Source organism: Scheffersomyces coipomensis (assembly GCF_036884675.1).
Source record: "Scheffersomyces coipomensis strain NRRL Y-17651 chromosome Unknown DFJ63scaffold_7, whole genome shotgun sequence".
Taxonomy (NCBI): Eukaryota; Fungi; Ascomycota; class Pichiomycetes; order Serinales; family Debaryomycetaceae; genus Scheffersomyces; species Scheffersomyces coipomensis.
Window position 1 is genome coordinate 586104 of NW_027042898.1, and position 17510 is coordinate 603613.

General features: G+C 33.2%; 9 protein-coding genes across 9 annotated transcripts; 2 read left to right on the forward strand and 7 right to left on the reverse strand. All coding sequences in view use genetic code 12, as the record gives it.

Annotated features, from left to right (window-relative positions):
* Positions 1 to 13: 13 nt before the first annotated feature.
* Positions 14 to 3617, reverse strand: TFP1 (H(+)-transporting V1 sector ATPase subunit A). Its single transcript, XM_064905519.1, has 2 exons — positions 3559 to 3617; positions 14 to 3383 (listed from the first exon to the last, which is right to left on the reverse strand). Exons 1-2 carry the CDS (start codon positions 3559 to 3561, stop codon positions 183 to 185), a joined length of 3204 nt encoding a protein of 1067 aa, XP_064760104.1. The 5' UTR covers positions 3562 to 3617; the 3' UTR covers positions 14 to 182.
* Positions 3618 to 3891: 274 nt separating this feature from the next.
* Positions 3892 to 4924, reverse strand: DFJ63DRAFT_320862 (uncharacterized protein). Its single transcript, XM_064907259.1, has one exon. The coding sequence runs from the start codon at positions 4557 to 4559 to the stop codon at positions 3969 to 3971; it is 591 nt and encodes a 196-aa protein (XP_064760105.1). The 5' UTR covers positions 4560 to 4924; the 3' UTR covers positions 3892 to 3968.
* Positions 4780 to 6262, reverse strand: DFJ63DRAFT_320863 (uncharacterized protein). Its single transcript, XM_064907260.1, has one exon. It carries the CDS (start codon positions 6032 to 6034, stop codon positions 4886 to 4888), a length of 1149 nt encoding a protein of 382 aa, XP_064760106.1. The 5' UTR covers positions 6035 to 6262; the 3' UTR covers positions 4780 to 4885.
* Positions 6263 to 6675: 413 nt separating this feature from the next.
* Positions 6676 to 7755, reverse strand: PPH21 (phosphoprotein phosphatase 2A catalytic subunit; the record flags this gene model as incomplete). The annotated part of the gene is made up of 1 exon (XM_064907542.1): positions 6676 to 7755. The coding sequence occupies one exon, from the start codon at positions 7753 to 7755 to the stop codon at positions 6676 to 6678; it is 1080 nt and encodes a 359-aa protein (XP_064760107.1).
* Positions 7756 to 8496: 741 nt separating this feature from the next.
* On the reverse strand, positions 8497 to 9402 carry FCA1 (cytosine deaminase). The gene has a single exon (XM_064907261.1). It carries the CDS (start codon positions 9358 to 9360, stop codon positions 8908 to 8910), a length of 453 nt encoding a protein of 150 aa, XP_064760108.1. The 5' UTR covers positions 9361 to 9402; the 3' UTR covers positions 8497 to 8907.
* On the reverse strand, positions 9403 to 14133 carry VPS15 (ubiquitin-binding serine/threonine protein kinase; the record flags this gene model as incomplete). The annotated part of the gene is made up of 2 exons (XM_064905440.1): positions 9403 to 12526; positions 12614 to 14133. The coding sequence occupies 2 exons, from the start codon at positions 14131 to 14133 to the stop codon at positions 9505 to 9507; spliced, it is 4542 nt and encodes a 1513-aa protein (XP_064760109.1). The 3' UTR covers positions 9403 to 9504.
* A 148-nt stretch (positions 14134 to 14281) lies between these two features.
* Positions 14282 to 15010, forward strand: DFJ63DRAFT_337488 (uncharacterized protein; the record flags this gene model as incomplete). Its single annotated transcript, XM_064908558.1, has 1 exon — positions 14282 to 15010. The coding sequence occupies one exon, from the start codon at positions 14282 to 14284 to the stop codon at positions 15008 to 15010; it is 729 nt and encodes a 242-aa protein (XP_064760110.1).
* A 239-nt stretch (positions 15011 to 15249) lies between these two features.
* Positions 15250 to 15615, forward strand: DFJ63DRAFT_337489 (uncharacterized protein; the record flags this gene model as incomplete). Its single annotated transcript, XM_064908559.1, has 1 exon — positions 15250 to 15615. The coding sequence occupies one exon, from the start codon at positions 15250 to 15252 to the stop codon at positions 15613 to 15615; it is 366 nt and encodes a 121-aa protein (XP_064760111.1).
* Positions 15616 to 15787: 172 nt separating this feature from the next.
* Positions 15788 to 17476, reverse strand: DFJ63DRAFT_337490 (uncharacterized protein; the record flags this gene model as incomplete). The annotated part of the gene is made up of 1 exon (XM_064908560.1): positions 15788 to 17476. One exon carries the CDS (start codon positions 17474 to 17476, stop codon positions 15788 to 15790), a length of 1689 nt encoding a protein of 562 aa, XP_064760112.1.
* Positions 17477 to 17510: the final 34 nt, after the last annotated feature.

Here is a 17510-nt window from a genome sequence, read left to right on the forward strand (position 1 = left end):
TTTAATAGTATATGTTTTAAAAATGTAAATGATTTTATATTGAAAAGTCGTATTTAAAGAACTTTAAATGATATAAGAATGTGCAAAATAAAAGACAACATGAGATAAAGTAATAATAAAATGTATAAAAAATGGGGCAAAAAGAATTAAATAACTAAAAAAAAGAGGGTCGAAAGACTAATCTATTCAGAAGCTTCAGCAAATCTTTCAGAAATAGAAGTTAATAAAGTATTAAATTCAGCTTTACCTTCTACTTCACCTCTTGATGGTTCAAAGAATTTAGCGGATGAAACTTTATGTTTAACATCAGAAGTAGATTCAGCCAATTTAGACCATTGAGCACCATTAGCCACGGCTTTTTGAGCTTCATCATAATAAGATACAAAAGCTCTCATCATATCAAATGTCTTCCAGATTGGACAGAAAGCATCATATGTAGAATAACCATTTTGTTGTAAGAAATCTTCCTTAATTAAATTGGCCACATCTAAAGTAATCTTATCTGAATCAGATAAAGCAGATTTACCCACTAATTGAACCACTTGTTCTAATTCTTCAGCATTGGAAATAATTTCTCTGATTTTATCTCTTAAAGCTGGGAATTCAGGATAATTGGAATCATAATATTTATTTAAAACATTGGTATATTTGGAATATGACACAGCAGTATTAATCGATGGGAAATGCTTTCTTTGAGCTAATTTTTTATCTAAACCCCAGAAAACTTGAGTAATACCTAAAGTAGAAGTAGTAACTGGATCAGAGAAATCACCACCGGCAGGGGAAACAGCAGCAACAATAGAAACTGAACCAACTCTATCAGGTGATCCTAATGCAATAGATTTACCAGCACGTTCGTAGAAAGAAGCTAATTTGGCCCCTAAATAAGCTGGGAAACCTTGATCAGCAGGCATTTCTCCCAATCTACCGGAAATTTCTCTTAAAGCTTCAGCCCAACGAGATGAAGAATCAGCAATCATGGAAACATCTTTACCTTGGTCTCTGAAGTATTCGGCTAAAGTAATACCCGTGTAAATTGAGGCCTCACGTGCCGCGACTGGCATATTCGAAGTATTTGCAACTAAAGTTGTACGCTTCATAATTGGCTCCTTTCTTCCAGAAATCTCTGTAAATAACTCTGGGAACTCCATCAAGACCTCTGCCATTTCATTGCCTCGCTCTCCACAGTTATGAACTAAGGCAGAGTTTGATAATAAGAATTGATGATCGGAATCATCTTCAAGGGTAATACCATAATAATCATCAACATCCTTTTCTTGAAGGTAGAAGCTGAATTGTTGAGGTTCACGAGTAACTCCAACTGGTTCTAAAGCCTTCTTACGAGGGGCTGCACATTTACAAAGTACAGAATCTAAAGTAGAAGAGGCTCCCATGTAAATAGCATAGGACTCTTGATGATGGACACCACCAACGACAATTGCTGCTTCAGTCGAAACTGAAGTTGAAATACCCAAAGAACGGGCAACAGCAACAAGACCATCTCTAACTGCAGGATAAATTGTTTTAACAGTAGCACTGAGACAACTATTTGTTAATTCATCCCTCTTCACATGACCATCGGAATCAACTAAACCAGCAACGAAATATTCTCTAACTTCAATAGATTCAGAACGGAAAAAGCTAGGAACTGATTTTAAAAGCTTCTTGCCATCCCATTCAAAAATATCTCTAAGTAAAGACCACAATAAATTGTTGGTATTTTGATTACGACGAATACCCTTTCCACGGGTTTCAGTGTTGTGTAAAGAAATTGTAGAATCACGGGAAGCCTTGTAATGACTTTCTCTCATTTCTAAATCAGCAACTTCTGCGCAATCTTTGATACGTGAAATAATTTCTTCATCTCTTGAATCGACCGAAAAAGCTACTCTCTCTGAATAACCATCACCAACCCAGAAACCAAGCAAATAAGCCATTTCGTTTACAATTGAACCATCATAATCATTTCTTTCAATGTATTTAACCAATTCATTGTTTTCTAATAAAACAGGAGCAGAAAATTGTCTCGTAGCACGGCGGACATGATGACCCATTTTGGCAACATCACGAGCTTCAACAGTCCAATTAATATTGGAGGTCGAAACTGTATTTCTAAATTCATTGGCTTTTCTAATTGCATTTTCTGGACCATGTGTCTTATGTTGAAACGATTTGGTAGCTAAATATGGCATCTTATATTGACGACCGGTAGAATCTTTCTTGTCTCTCAATTCAAAATAAGTGACAGAAGTTTGAGGCTCACCACGCAAAACATGATTAGTCATATTAATTCTTTGATTGGTTTGAACAACTAATTTATGGGTGGCATTACAAGTGTATGTAGTTGTTCCATAAATCTTTTCAGCTCTGTGTTGGGTCTTTTCAGAAACTTCATACATAACTTCTCTACCTCTTGGTAAAGCAACGACTTCCCTTGGAAGACCATCTTTACCCATAACTTTATCACCAATAGCAACATCTTCAATACTCTTATCGTCACCATTAGACATCATGACTTGAGTACCTTTAGCAAAACAGCCTACATAGATAATAACATCAGAGTTCGAATACTTGGATAATGATTGTGAAATTACGGTTTTTCCGCAACCGAAAGCACCTGGAATACAAGTAGTACCACCTTGAACACATGGGAACAACGAATCCAAAACTCTTTGACCTGTTAATAATGGATAATCCGCTGATAGCTTTTCAGCAACTGGTCTTGGAACTCTGACAGGCCAAGAATGCATCATAGAATAAGAATGTTTCTTACCATCAAACTCAAGTTCTAAAACATTTTGATCAACGGTATAAGAACCAGCTTCAGCAATGGAAGCAATGGTACCTCTAGCTCTTGGTGGTAATAAGATTTTATGATCATCTAATAAAGAGTTTTCAAAGATAGAACCAAAGATATCACCACCAGTAATATGATCACCAACCTTTAATTTACCTGGAGTGAAATCATATTGAACAGTTCTAGATAAAGCTGGAGCATCCACACCTCTTGGGATATAAATGGATTGAGATTGTTCTTTAATGGCTTTTAAAGGTCTTTGAATACCATCATAAATGGTTTCCATTAAACCTGGACCTAATTCAACTGATAATGGTTTACCAGTTCTTAAAACAGGATCACCAACAGTGACACCGGCAGTTTCTTCATAAACTTGGATAGTGGCTTTATCGGCATTAATACGAATAACTTCACCAACTAAGTTATCATGTCCAACCTTAACTAATTCGTACATGGCACAACCGATCATATTTTCAGCAATGACGACTGGACCAGAGACAGAATAGATAGAACCATATTGAGATTCAGCAAGATCATCTATAGCAAGACGCTTGATTTCTTTACGAGCATTTTCTAAAGCACCAGCCTAAATAAAAAGTTAGTATATTTATTCAATCAAATTAGTATAACCCTAATTTACTATCATACAAATTAGGATCTCGAAGAAACTGTTTCAATAGTCATCTATCAATTGTATACCCTTCAAAAGCAATTGACAGTTCAATTGATAGTTCCAACCATTCACTCGACTCATTACATACCATTTTCGTTAACTATAATAGTAATAATTGGACAAAAGTACTTAATTGATTCAGAAGTTATATCCAATCTTATCATCTTCTCTCATTTACTAATTAATCCCTCGTTTCTTTCCAACGAAATGGATGGTCGTGTACCGCCCCTCCATTTTCCAACCAAAAAATTGATAGGTCGTTTGAAGTTCAAAAAAATGTTTAATTTCTGTATAAGATAACGAATTGAAATGGCTGTAAATATATATATAGTTAGATTAGTACCACTTCGTTGTTGATTGTATCTACAAATTCAATTATGAGTATTGGTTCAGATTCATAAAGATCAAATGATCATGATCATTAATCCCTAAGAAATTTGTTCTATTACTGATAAATGTCTAGCTAAGTCTAGTTAAAGTTACAACTACTTATAATGACTACAACTTTCCACCTAACTTTCTAGCTCTATCTAAGGCAATATCACACATTGCTTCAAAAGCCTCTATTCTTTCCAATTGAATATTATTTCGATGTATTCTTTCTTTCATATTTTCCATTATGACCGCACGAGAACGACCATTGACAAACACCACATATCGTAATCCAGGAAATGTAGTTTCATAAAGATCGTTTAGTTTAATCAATTGTTCACTTTCCTCTTGTGAAGATGCTTGTAATGATTTCTGTTCTGCTGAAGAATGTTGGGATAAATTTGTGTTGGTAGCTTTCGATGATCCACCTAATCGAGGATGGGCAGCAATTATCTTAGAAATTCGAGGATCAATGGGTTGTTTTGTAGTTTGGGATTGTTTCTCTTCATTAGTTAAGAACAATCTCAACTCTTCTCTAACCTTTTCTATAAATTGTCTATATGATGTGAATGGATTGTATGATGCATGAGTTAATATGTTATCTATTATAAAAGTTGATAACGTATCGCATGGTTCAAACAAGTGAGCAAGAGTTTCCACTTGGTCTGGCCTTGAGATCGACGACAATGACTCTACTGGAGGCAACATATATGACATCGTATCTATTGACTCTTCAACTTAAAGAAGTAGTTAGAATATTTCTTCCTATTTATATATACTTTGGATAAGAAACATTTTAGTTAGTGCGATCAAAATTATCTCGGTAGCTTCCGAAAATAGAGATATCATAGTTAAAGTTAAAGTAGACTTTTTATATTAATACTAAAATAAAATGCAGAATAAAGATATATAAATCGTTTTATATATATGAAAGGAAGTAAAATTGGACTATAATGTGATAAAAGGGTGAATAGATTATGCTAGGATGGATGAAATGTGTTGTTGTAGTTGTAGTTGTAGTTGCTATGGTATAAGGGTTGAATCTACATGATATGTTCAAGTTGTCTTAATCTAGCTAATTCTTTCTTTGATGGAGCACCCTTTTGAGCAATCAAAGGATGTCTCCATTGTTTGACGTAAGTAAACAACACGTTAGCCAAACTATCTAAATCTTCTATACCTAAATCTCTAAATGTCTTTGCGGTTGGATCTATGGTTTGATGAATTAAATGTCTTTCAACTTGATCTGGGTTAGTTAATTTCCAATATGCCAATTGTTTAACTTGAGCAATTATTTTAGCAAGTGGTAATGGAACATAATAATCAGCAAAAGTATATGGTAAAGCACCAGCATTGGCGAAATCTTGAGTAATACCATGAATCATTTGTCTAATTTCTAAAAAGGATAATTTTTCAGGACCATATAATTCAAAAGTTTGACCAACAGTTGAATCATCATAACCAATTTTTTCTAATGCTCTTGCCACATCTAAAACATGAATTGGATAAATTTCTTTAGCATTTTTATTTGGAGTCCACATTTTTATCTTTGGACCTAAATAATTTAATAAATTATCTTCTCTACCATACATTGGAGATGGTCTGACAATAGTTGAATCTGGTAAAATATCTTTAACGATTTGTTCACCAAGACCTTTAGTGGCATAAAAGATTGAATTTGAATCTGGATTGGCATTATAAGAAGAAACATGAACATATCTTGGTACACCAGCATCTTTAACGGCTTGAGTGATTCTTTCAGTTAAACCGATATTAACATCAGCCATGGAGAAATTCTTGGTATTATAATCAACACCAATACAATTGAATACAATATCAGAATGAGCTACTGAATCTTGAATTGATTTTAAATTTCTAGCATCGAATTCAACAAAATTAACGACACCTAAATCTCCAGTAACTTTTAAAAATCTCTTTTTCATATCATCTCTGAATGGAACCACAGTGGTAGTACCATGTCTAGCAAGTTTAGAAGTCAAATAACGACCTAAAAACCCAGTAGCACCAAACACAGTAGCAGTGTATCCAGTTCTTGAAGATCTACCTCCAGCACCTACTGATACATTGACTTTACCATTTCTAGTGATATTAAGATCTGATTCCAACACAGAAGTATAGATGGATCTAGAACCCAATTGTCTAGTTATATTCTTAGATGACACTCTCAACATAGTCGTGTTTAATCTCTCGTAGTTCTATCTTGAGTTTGAATGGTTTCACTTCTTCTTCTTCACTTCAATTTTGATAGTTGATATTTTTTTAAATGAAAACATAATGCGAAAATTAAAGGCTCTGGTTGGTTAAATCGAATGGACTGCATATAATGAGACATAAAATCATATACAGAACAGAACAGAACAGTATCATTATATAGTTTTACAAATTTATTAAAAAGTTGTATTGGTACCAATAAGATATATAAAAGTATAAATATAATTTCGTTAATTTAAGTTAAAAATAGCAATATACTAAAGGAAAATAGTCAAAAAGTTAAAGTTTAAGTAGAATGAATATAAAAAAAAAGGGGAGGTAAAGTGGAAAAGGAAAGGCAAAGGGAAAGGAATTTATTATGAATTCAAAACAGTATAAGATTCATTGTAAATATAAAAAAGGACACTTTATACCATAATTGAAAACACAGCAAAAAACTCAACAATAAAAACAATAACTATAACAACAATAAAAATCAGAGCAAAAGGAAATGACAGGACAGGACAGGACAGGACAGGCAAAATTTAAACAGACTAAAACAGCAAAGGATGAAAAGTAATAGTAATTAATAATAATAGTAATTGGGGGTGTAAATAAAAAATCATAAGAAATAATCGGGAGTTTTTCTGGTAACAGTTGGTTCACCTGGTCTTACTGAAGGATCATATTGTAAGAATTGTCTATTGTGTTGTTCATCAACTTCCATAATAGCAGCTTGATTACCACATCTATAACAATAATTTGGAGCTGAAAAGATGGTTACAACTGATTCTTGATGAGACCAACTAAACCCTTCCATAACCAATTGATGAGCTCTAGCAATAAGACTTAAATCATTTGTATGATTGAATTGTTCAGAAATATCTTGACCAAAAGTGAAACCGGCACCTCTTGGACTTATACCCCAACCACCTCTATCATCAGGATCAGACCATAATAAATCACACATTGGACCTTCATGAGGAACTTCTTGTATTCTATTTAATTCTCTTACTTGATCAATAGTTTCAATCATTGGAGATAAACCACCATGTAAACAAAAGACTTTATTATCAACTAAAGCAGTTATAGGGAAATAATCAAATAAATCAGTAAATAATTTCCAAACTGTTGCTGAACCATATTTTCTTAAACATTCATCATAAAAACCATAAACTTGAGTAATTTGTCTTGATTCATGATTACCTCTTAATATAGTGATTCTATTAGGATATCTTACTTTCATACAAACAAGGTAACTAACTGTTTCAACAGAATAATAACCTCTATCAACATAATCACCCATGAATAAATAATTTGTATCAGGACATGGACCACCGATTTTGAATAATTCGATTAAATCATGAAATTGACCATGAACATCACCACAAATAGTGACTGGAACGTGAACGGGTTGAACATTTTCTTCAAATTGTAATACTTCTATAGCCATATCACATAATCGTTTGACATCAGCTTCTGATAATGGTTCACATTTACTTAATTTGTCGATCCATTCATCCAATTGATTGATGGTACCGAGACTCAAATCATCATGTAGATTTGATGGATTTGAACCAGATGCATTATTATTTGTAGTTGATGATGTTGTATTGGAGGTTGATTTTGAGTCTGAGAGTTTTGATTTCAGAAGTTGTTGTTCTTCAACGTCTTCCATTGGTACATCTGTGTCTAAATCCATTCTTTATATTTTTATATTATGATGATTATGAATATTATTATTAGATTATGATGTATTTTTTTTTACACTATTATTATGAATATTCCAAGTTAATTGAAGGAGAAATGAGATGATTAATGATAAAATTTAAAGTAAGAAATGAATGACTATTACTAAATCTGAACAATTGACAAACCGTTAAAAGATATACGAGTATATGATAAATGCTATTAATGCTGGGAATGGAATGGAATGGAATAAGAGAATTTTGGGAACAAAAATTAACCGATAAAAAAGGAATGAAATGAATGAATAAAACACACAATTGAAACTAGAATATAACTAGATAGATAGAAAGAGATGCTAACACAGGACTCTCCTAAGATGATTGATCTATTGTTGCAAAGCTATGATCACACCAATGAATTGATATGATATGATGATCGCAATGAACGAACAAAATAAATATATAGTTATGAAGTGATTTCAAGAGGGAGGTAAGGAGGAGGAGGGGGGGATCGTTTGATTGCACTAGATTGAGTATTTCACTGGGATCGATCGATGGATAGAATAGTTGGCGGATCGATGGACTCACAGTAAGTACGAGGAAGGTGATTGGTGTGTAATTGGGTTTGATTCAATATGATACTTTCTAATTACTAAATCTGTGGTAAATTATCGTTCATTCCCATTTAATTTCAAATTTTTTTTTGTTGGAGACACTTTAGTGTGACGCTCATAGTTAAGGGACAACTCAGTGACAAAAAAAAAAAAGAGAAAGGGTCGTGTGAAAACGGACAATTTTTAATCGGTCTGATGTCACACCCTTTTAAAGGCATATACCATATAGTAAGTAATAACACATAGTTAAGATACTAACAATGAAAGCGTAATTTGAATGTGTAATTGTATAGAATGTGGAAGTTAATAACCTTTCTTATCAGTTAATTTATCACTTTTTCAAGGTATTCATAGTTCTAGTATCATGACCTTAATTATCATCAAACATGGTGTCTTTCATTATAAGTAATGCTTTTTATTCATAACTATTTACATAATGCATAACTAAAGAGATATACTTATGTACATACTCAGATACTTTTCATTCGTTCGTTCGTTCGTTCGTTTAATGTCTCCAACTCTTCAAATATTGAATACTTTCACATCTCAAGTCTATTCTCCAATATCTTCATACCAATCTTGGGGTCTTTCATCTATAAACTTCTTCATTAAATCAATACATTCTTGATTATTCATATTTACCACTTCAACACCTTGGGATTTCAATAATTCTTCTGCTCCCACGAAATTAACATTTTCTCCTAACACAACTCTCTTGATACCATACATTATACAAGCTCCAGAACACATATTACACGGTGATAATGTAGTATACATAGTACAGTTCTTATACACACTTCCCTTCAATCTACCTGCATTTTCTAAAGTGGATATCTCTCCATGTAATGTAGCTGAATCCTTTTGAAATCTCATATTATGCCCACGTCCTAATACAGTCCCATCTTCTGAGATTAAAGCTCCACCAATTGGAACTCCACCTTCTTCATATCCTAATTTAGCTTCTTCCAAAGCAATCTCCATCCCCTTGATATCATTAAAGCCCATGTTGTTCTAGTTGTAAGTTGAATGATATACAATAATCGTATGGTTTACAAGAAATAAATTATTACTTTTTTTATTTTTATATGCGGAAAATAATTCCGTGCTATTTTTCATCTCAACGGTTTTCTTTCGCAATTTACTATTTACTCATTTATAAACATTAACTCTACCAATTCTATCCACCGATATGATCATCTTGGTAGGTGTATTGACCATTTCAACATCAGATATCTTATCTTGATGATCAGTGGCACTACCTGATTGTAAAGCTACTACACTCTTTAAATCATAACTTTCCTTTCGTTTACCATAATCGGGCTTTGCTTGCTCCGTTCTATAAACTTCACAAACCATCTTGGCAGTATGAACAAATATAGTCTCAATACCTTTTCCAATAGCACTTGATTCGGTTATATCTTGAATATTCCATACGATAATTCTCAGATCCCACGTTGTACTAATGAAACTATGTTCACTTGGATAATATTTGAATGAACTCATACTACAATCAGTAGCTTTACCAGATTCATCTTCCAAGTACATTTTATCCAAGTTTAATGAGATACTATCGATCACATTATCAAGATTCGAATCCTTAATTGAATTACTAACCTCAGTAAGACTATATCTATCCCCAAAATTCCGACCTTGAATTGAAGACCGTAAGATTTGTTTACATTGGAAATCAGGTATACTCCAAATAGAAATATCAGGAGCTTCACTTCCTCCAATCATCACAAATGAATCCTTTAATGACTCACCTAATGGTAATTTATAGTCACCAGGGAAAATCATCAATTTCTTGATTCCAGTAGTTGGTGATTGATCAAGTTTCACTTTATAACTCTTAACCAATATCTTAAATCGAATATCCCATAACGAAAGAATACCTCTATCTGTACCAACAATCACCCAACTCATTTTATCACCTACGATGAAAGTAGTGATATTTCCATGAATTTGAGGATTTTGAACTTCAAGAGTCTTTTTCATCTTGATAATGTCAATGGTAAGGATTTTAGATGCAGTAGTAACTGCAACTAACACACTCAGCTTTTCAGAAATACAAAATTGAAGTTCTGTAGCATACGTATTGGCATCTAATTCAAATTTTCGAATCAAACTTAAATCCAGATACTTTGTAATCTTCTTGTTATTTCGAAGTACGTCAATTCTATAAATCCGAATTATACCATCAGCAGTCGAAACAGCAAACACAAATCGATTTGGAATGAATTGAATACAGGTAATTGAAGAACCTAATTGTAAACTTAAACTTGGAGTTTTCATTAATGCCATAGCTTCTTTCATTTTTACACAATCCCATATTTTTAAACCACCCAACTCAGATCCTGTGATTATAAATTCCCCAGTAGGACTAGCTAATACACAAGTGAATCCACCAGTGCTGCCTTGATCTATTTGTGAGATTAATATGCCTGCCGCCTTAACGGGTAATTCCTTCTTCTTAGATGAAGCCAACATAGCTGATTTATGACTCTTCACATAACTACCAAATTCAGGGAAATCACTTAATGTTGGGTCTAAGGCAAGATCAGTCAAATAATTCAATATAAATGGATTATCCCCTTGATAATCATGACTCGAATTCGCAGTAACTATTTTTGAACTATTGCTTGTGAAAACCTTATGAGTCGAACCATTATGATCTTTGACAACTTTATGAGAAGAGCTATGAATTGAATCATGAGCAATACCATCATAACTTAACTCCATCTCTCCAAATACATTCTCTTGAACAGTCTGCACCGAAGCTTTAATTCGATTAAGATTGGGAAGTATGAAGGAATTTAATGATCTTGATTCAAATTCTCTAAGTGAAACAGAATCACCAGGATTAGTTGAAGCATCCACATCCGACCTAGTAATTCTTGATGCTGTGATTAATGGCTCTGATTTATAAGTAATTTGAAAAAATATATTCCGAGGTTTAAGATTTATAAGATCTCTTATGCGATAGAACTTTATATCATCGGGCTCCTTACCTTCATTTAATTTTGGTGTACTAATATGTGATATATAATCACGTAAAATGAATATCTTAATCAAATCTTTATCATCTAATCCGATAGATTTCAATTTTATAACCCATTGTTTATCTTCGGCAGATAACGGAAATGTTGGTTTTTCGGCACCACCATTAGTTAAAGTTCTATTGGGTTCATTATTATTAGTTATGGGAAGATAAACTGATTTAGCCATATTCTTTGAAAATGCCACAAGCTTTTTAGATGAGTTTGTTGTATTAGATACTAATGAAAAATTCTTTTGATTCCAGAACAATGCCTTCTTTGTAGCATTTAAAGACCATGTAACGGAAAGATCAAACACTGGCTTTGATAAAGGTTTGGTCAAACACACATATAAAGCTTCCCAACTGATTTCCGAGGGATCGTATGATAAAAACCCTTTTATGACTGGATATAGAAAACAATATTTATCAGCGTCACTTAATTTATCACCTATTGATACAATTAATGTTAATACACTTTGACGGATCCATTCATTTGGTAATAATAAAAGATTAGTTGAATTTGAAAGTAATTCCTTATAGATTTCCAGAACGTTAAATTCCTTTTCCGGATTGATTAATTTATTTACCACAAATTGATTGAATATTTCCAATACTTTAAGAACTACAAATGGTTCTGGATCACGTAAGGTTTGAATAAGTAATGGTAAAATATACTGTTCGAATGATAATACCGCCACAAAGGGAGCAATCTCTAAAACTGATGATAAGAATGATAACCGAATACTATAATTTGAATCATTTAAATAACTAATTAAATGAGGTAAAATGATATCGTTTGTCTTGTCAACTCCGAAATAGTCACACAAAGGGAGAATGTTATTGATCAAGCTGATCTTGACATAAGAATTACTATCGATTAATATCTTCAACGTCAAATCTTTGAATGGAATATCTAACTGATCCTTTGAAATATTGAATGTATTGTAATCATCACCATAGTTTGTATTCAAAGATAATGAACCCAACTTACTATTGATATTGTTGAGTGTCTCGCTCTTAAACGTTTTTGACATCATAAGGAACCTTTTTGCCGTTAATGCCAAGTAAGGTAAGCATCGAGCAATACAAATTCTCACAAGGTCAGCATCGTCAAGGATTTCCTCTTTGTATGGTCTTTCAACATCGACAACAGAATTATTAGTGGTATCCAAAGGAGTTGACAAATTTTGCCTTTCTTTCGATAGTAATCTAAGAGAATACAATGCATTTAACCGTGGTAATAAATATTCTTGAAACATGAGAACATTAATAGGAGTGATATATTTACATGACTCTAATAAAGCAGTGATGGCAGTCAATGCCTTGCATATCACTATGGCTGATGTTGACGAACTGTCTATAGGTGCTCCAGAGCTTGGCCTATAAACATCGAATAATGACATTAAATATGGCAATGACCTATCAAGTTTTTCTTCATCTTTTATTCTTTCTGAAAGAGCAAGGATTAATTCAGCTGCTTTAAGTTTGGATGAAACTCGTTTTAATGACTTTGTAAGGGAAAACACGATACTTAAAATGATTAATGCTGGTTGTTTTGGCTCACTCGATGGATTAGGCTTGATACTGTAATTTGGTGGCATTCCCGGAAGATTTAATTTTATTATTGAATTACGTGATTTTTGACCATCAAGGGGAGTATACTTAAAGTTTAATGCCTGTGATATTCTTGCATAACTTGAATAAATATGATCGATCTTGAAATCACTGGATGACATGTTACGAGTATTAAGGGATGAATCACTGGTGTTTAATTCACCAAGGAAATTATAAAGGAAATCATAAAAGTGCAGTGGAAAGCATTTGTCCTTATAATCTCTTAAGATACTTGATGCCAGAGGTCTTTTGGATGGATCAATATCAAGTAACTGAGTAACCAACTCTCGTATATAGGTATCTTGTATGGCAGATAAATCTGGTACATATTCGTTTTTCATAAATTTGAATAATTGGGACAATGTAAAAGTTGGTTCTCCATCAGAATAAAGTTCCGCTATAACACAACCCAAACTAAATAGGTCCATTTCCTCTGTAAGTTTATCGCCATTGAAATGACCATCATCATCGACATTCTGTACAATGAAATTCGATTTCTGTGAGCTATAAAATCTTTCTGGAGCTAAGTAACATACTCTTCTTCCTGATGTATCATAATAAAATGAAAATTGATTGGGATTATCCTCTAAGATATATGTAGGTTTACTGTAATCAGCAAAATCAGTTAACATAAGCCAGTTCCATGACGTTACTAAGAAATTCTCTAGTTTTATATCTCCATGATAAATATTTAAGGAATGTATATCACTCGCTATCTTTAACATTTGGAATACCATAAAGGACTTTTCAATAGGAGCAAGGAATGGACGAAGTGAAAGTCTATCGTATAGATTTGTCTTCAATAGTTGCCTCACTAGATAACCAGCCCTATCAGTTTCAATAATCTTTTGCCACGGTAGTATATTGTTATATTGAGATAGCATAGATGCTTGCCTAGCTTCTAATGCCACTATATCATCCAACTTTAGATTATATCCATTTGATGGTTTGATGAGGATTTTAATTACCACGTAATTACCTGTTTTAGAATCGATTGCCTTTATCGTCTTTAAGAATCGTGAATTGTTTAACATCTCCACAAATCGAAAATTCTCTAGAACATCAACATAAGACGATATAGCCACCGTCTGTGCCGAGGGTGCCATTAAAGACAACTTTGCTCCCATTTTCTATGTTGATTGGTACTTTTATTCTATGCAATTGACGTCTGATAATTAGATGTATTCCCCAAACAGTTTGTACTTTTGCATTATCGCGAATATTTTTATATTTACAATTGCATTTTTTTAGTGTTAGTTATGACTCTATAATTAGATGTCACATATACGGCAAGGACATAGAGAGGAAGAACATGACACTGGTAGTTATCTAGATCCCACATTTGGTCAGTATCCTGCATTTCCATCTAATGGAGTAGGTATTGATTCGGAAACCAGCGAAGAGGTATCTAATTATTTGAAATCAGTAAGAGAGGAAGCTGAGAATGATGACTTAGTTCATTTTGCTCCACGAACAAATGGTACATCAGGCTTGAAAAGGAAGCATGAGTCAGAGTTGGATGAAAAGCCTGTTGGAGTTGATTCTAATTGGTCAAAAGATTTATTATCAAAGTTTGTCACGATCAAGCAAGATATCAATCGTCATCATGGTATAATAGCAAACAGTGTAATTACCACATCACTATTACCTGATACTGCAGCTCAATGTCGGAAGCTCGTATTTGAAAATGATCCTCCTCAAATAGAACGTTTCTTTAATAGCATAGATAGAGGTAATATCTTTAAGCTATTAATATATTTCACAAAATGGTTAAGTAAAAGTACTAATGAACATTTATCAAAATGGATTTGGATGACGTTCTTAAGAATTGATAACGAACTTGAAGCTAGTGAATGTTCGATAATACGAGATTTGGCTAAAAAAGCCTTGAAATTAGCCAGTAAGGTTCCCATGGAAGAATTGGATGATAATACAAGTTACACACTTGATATGATCATAACGTTAGTGGGTCATTATTACGGTCAAAAGGATTTAATTTATTAGCATTTTATATAGTTTATTTATTCATTGATAACTTAATATATAAGTTATACTGTGGTATATATAAGCATATCAATCATGACTATGTAGTAAAGGCTAATCTATTAAAAATTAGTATGTGTTGAGAGAGTGAGCGCAAAAAGATCACCACCGAAAAATCTTAAACTGAAAAATTCAACGAAAATAAATCACATAGATAACTTTATAGTGTTATTTACAACTACTTTCATATATCAATCACAATGGCTCCAAAGGTTAGACAAGACTTAGTAGTTCCTTTCAGACACGCTCCAGCAGCCGCTCGTGGTGATGCTTCTAGTATGATTTCACAAACCTTACCTATGGCAGCTATGTTCATGAGAAACAAAATGTTATCTTGGGCTGCTGTATTCTTAGCTATCCAAGCATTTTTAAATGAACCAGTTAATGTCATCAAAAAGGAAGGTGATACTTCCCAACCTCCAGCTTTAAGAATTGGTTTTGCTCTTATCTCGTTAGTCACTTGTTATATTGATATCTTTTTCCCTGGTACTATGCCAGGTGGTGCCAGAAAAGCTGCTGATATCGCTAGTGCCACTGCAAGTATCGTTGATGCTGCCAGTACTTAAAAAGAAACCAAAAAAAACACATTTAATGCCGGTCATTTCTACGTAGATCTGAAGTTTGTATGAATCTTAATTAAAATAATATACGATTTTTTAGTTTATAATACATAAATAATACAAGGGTGTAGAGAACATAAAAATTTCATATTTAAACACATATCTACATGGAGGGATTTTAATCTTTCCAACCAAGTATAACACTCTTTACACCACGATAAGATACAGACAAGTTAGCAGAACTGTTGTCCCAATGAATATCACATATACCTGTCTTTGAATCTATTGAAGAAAGATCGTTAGGTATGTTAGCCGCAAAAACAGCTAAACATTTTAATACAGATTTAGGTCCTGATCCTGAACTTGTATATGCTTCAGATGATACATCCCATATACTGACTCTTCCTAGATCATCACCTAAGGCAAGATATTTATGATCTGATGAAAGAGACACTGTAAATACTAATGCATCTTGTTTGATATTCACATCTGATTCATCGGAAATTTTAAAGTTATCACTATTCTTGAATAATTCTGTACTTAATAAATTGACTCCTGATACAGCATTCCAGATATTTAATACACCATCTATTGACACTGATAATAGCACACTATCAGTATTGTTTAAGTTTTGAAGCCATTCCAATCCAACTATCGGAGAATTATGGGGTTTTATACTATCACCAGGAACATTTAAATCAAGACCCTCTTGAGATGAACCTCTACTCCATACTTTAATTTGATAATCGAAATCAGAACTTGAAGCTAATAATTTAGATTGATCATTTAATTTTAAGTTCGTTATTGTATTCTCATGGCCATGAAGGAAGCCAACTGTTTGAATATCTGCTGGTTGTTGTTGTATATCGACAGAATAAATTTTGATTGAATTTTTGATGGTAGAAACGGCGAATTTGTCATCCCCAAGCCAAGTAGCAGCTATTAGGGTATTGGAGTTATCTGATATATGAGGAGGATTGATTTGTTTGATCAACGATAATGTATTACCATTCCATATACTGACTTGACCATGAGTATCTATACATAAAAGTAATTGACCTGATTCACTCCAAAGAAGATCAGTTATATTAGGGGTAGAAGCACCTTCAACAGGTATATCATCATTAAATAGATGAGCTATGTTTCTTAACTTTCCATCTGGAGACCAAGCTCTTAATTCACCATTACTTCCAGCTGTCACCAACACATTACCATGAGGAGACCAAGAAACTACGTTGATTTCATTTATGAGATTTAATACGTTTGGATGCACCAAATTAACAGACTCGGCTATAGAATCATCTTTGATGGCATTTATAATAGCACTTGAATTATCTTTACCATATGCAAATACTTCTGTACTTGGATGCCACAGAGAAACTAAACTTTCATCATATGTTATTCTTGGTGTTATTATTTTGGTGGTAAACTCTTCATTGGATGTTTGGGTACTAGTTTCCTCTATACTATCAATTTCCATTTCTGTTGTAGTTTCATTTGTCCCATTTATAGGTACTTCTGACTTCAATAGGAATCGTTTCTTTTCACTATCTTCGTCACCATTTGTATCTTCATCATTTATGTTTCCATTTTCTATTTCTTCTCTTAATAAAGTGCCAAAGAATGATAAGTTATTTTTGTCAGGTTCTTCGGAAGCCTCGTCCTCGGCTAACGAATATAACATCCCCTTCTGTACTAGATTGACTAAACATCCTGGTTGTATCTTCGAAATTAATTGCAGATTATCGTCCCGCTCATAGTCCAGACAACGAGCATTCTTCTCCAACGCAAACGCAGCTAGTTCAAAGCCTGCCTCTTGAAGATATCTCCACACCAAGTAGTTTAGTTCTGTACTTGTCAATGACATGGATTAGATCTACTCTATGTGTGAATTATGGGAA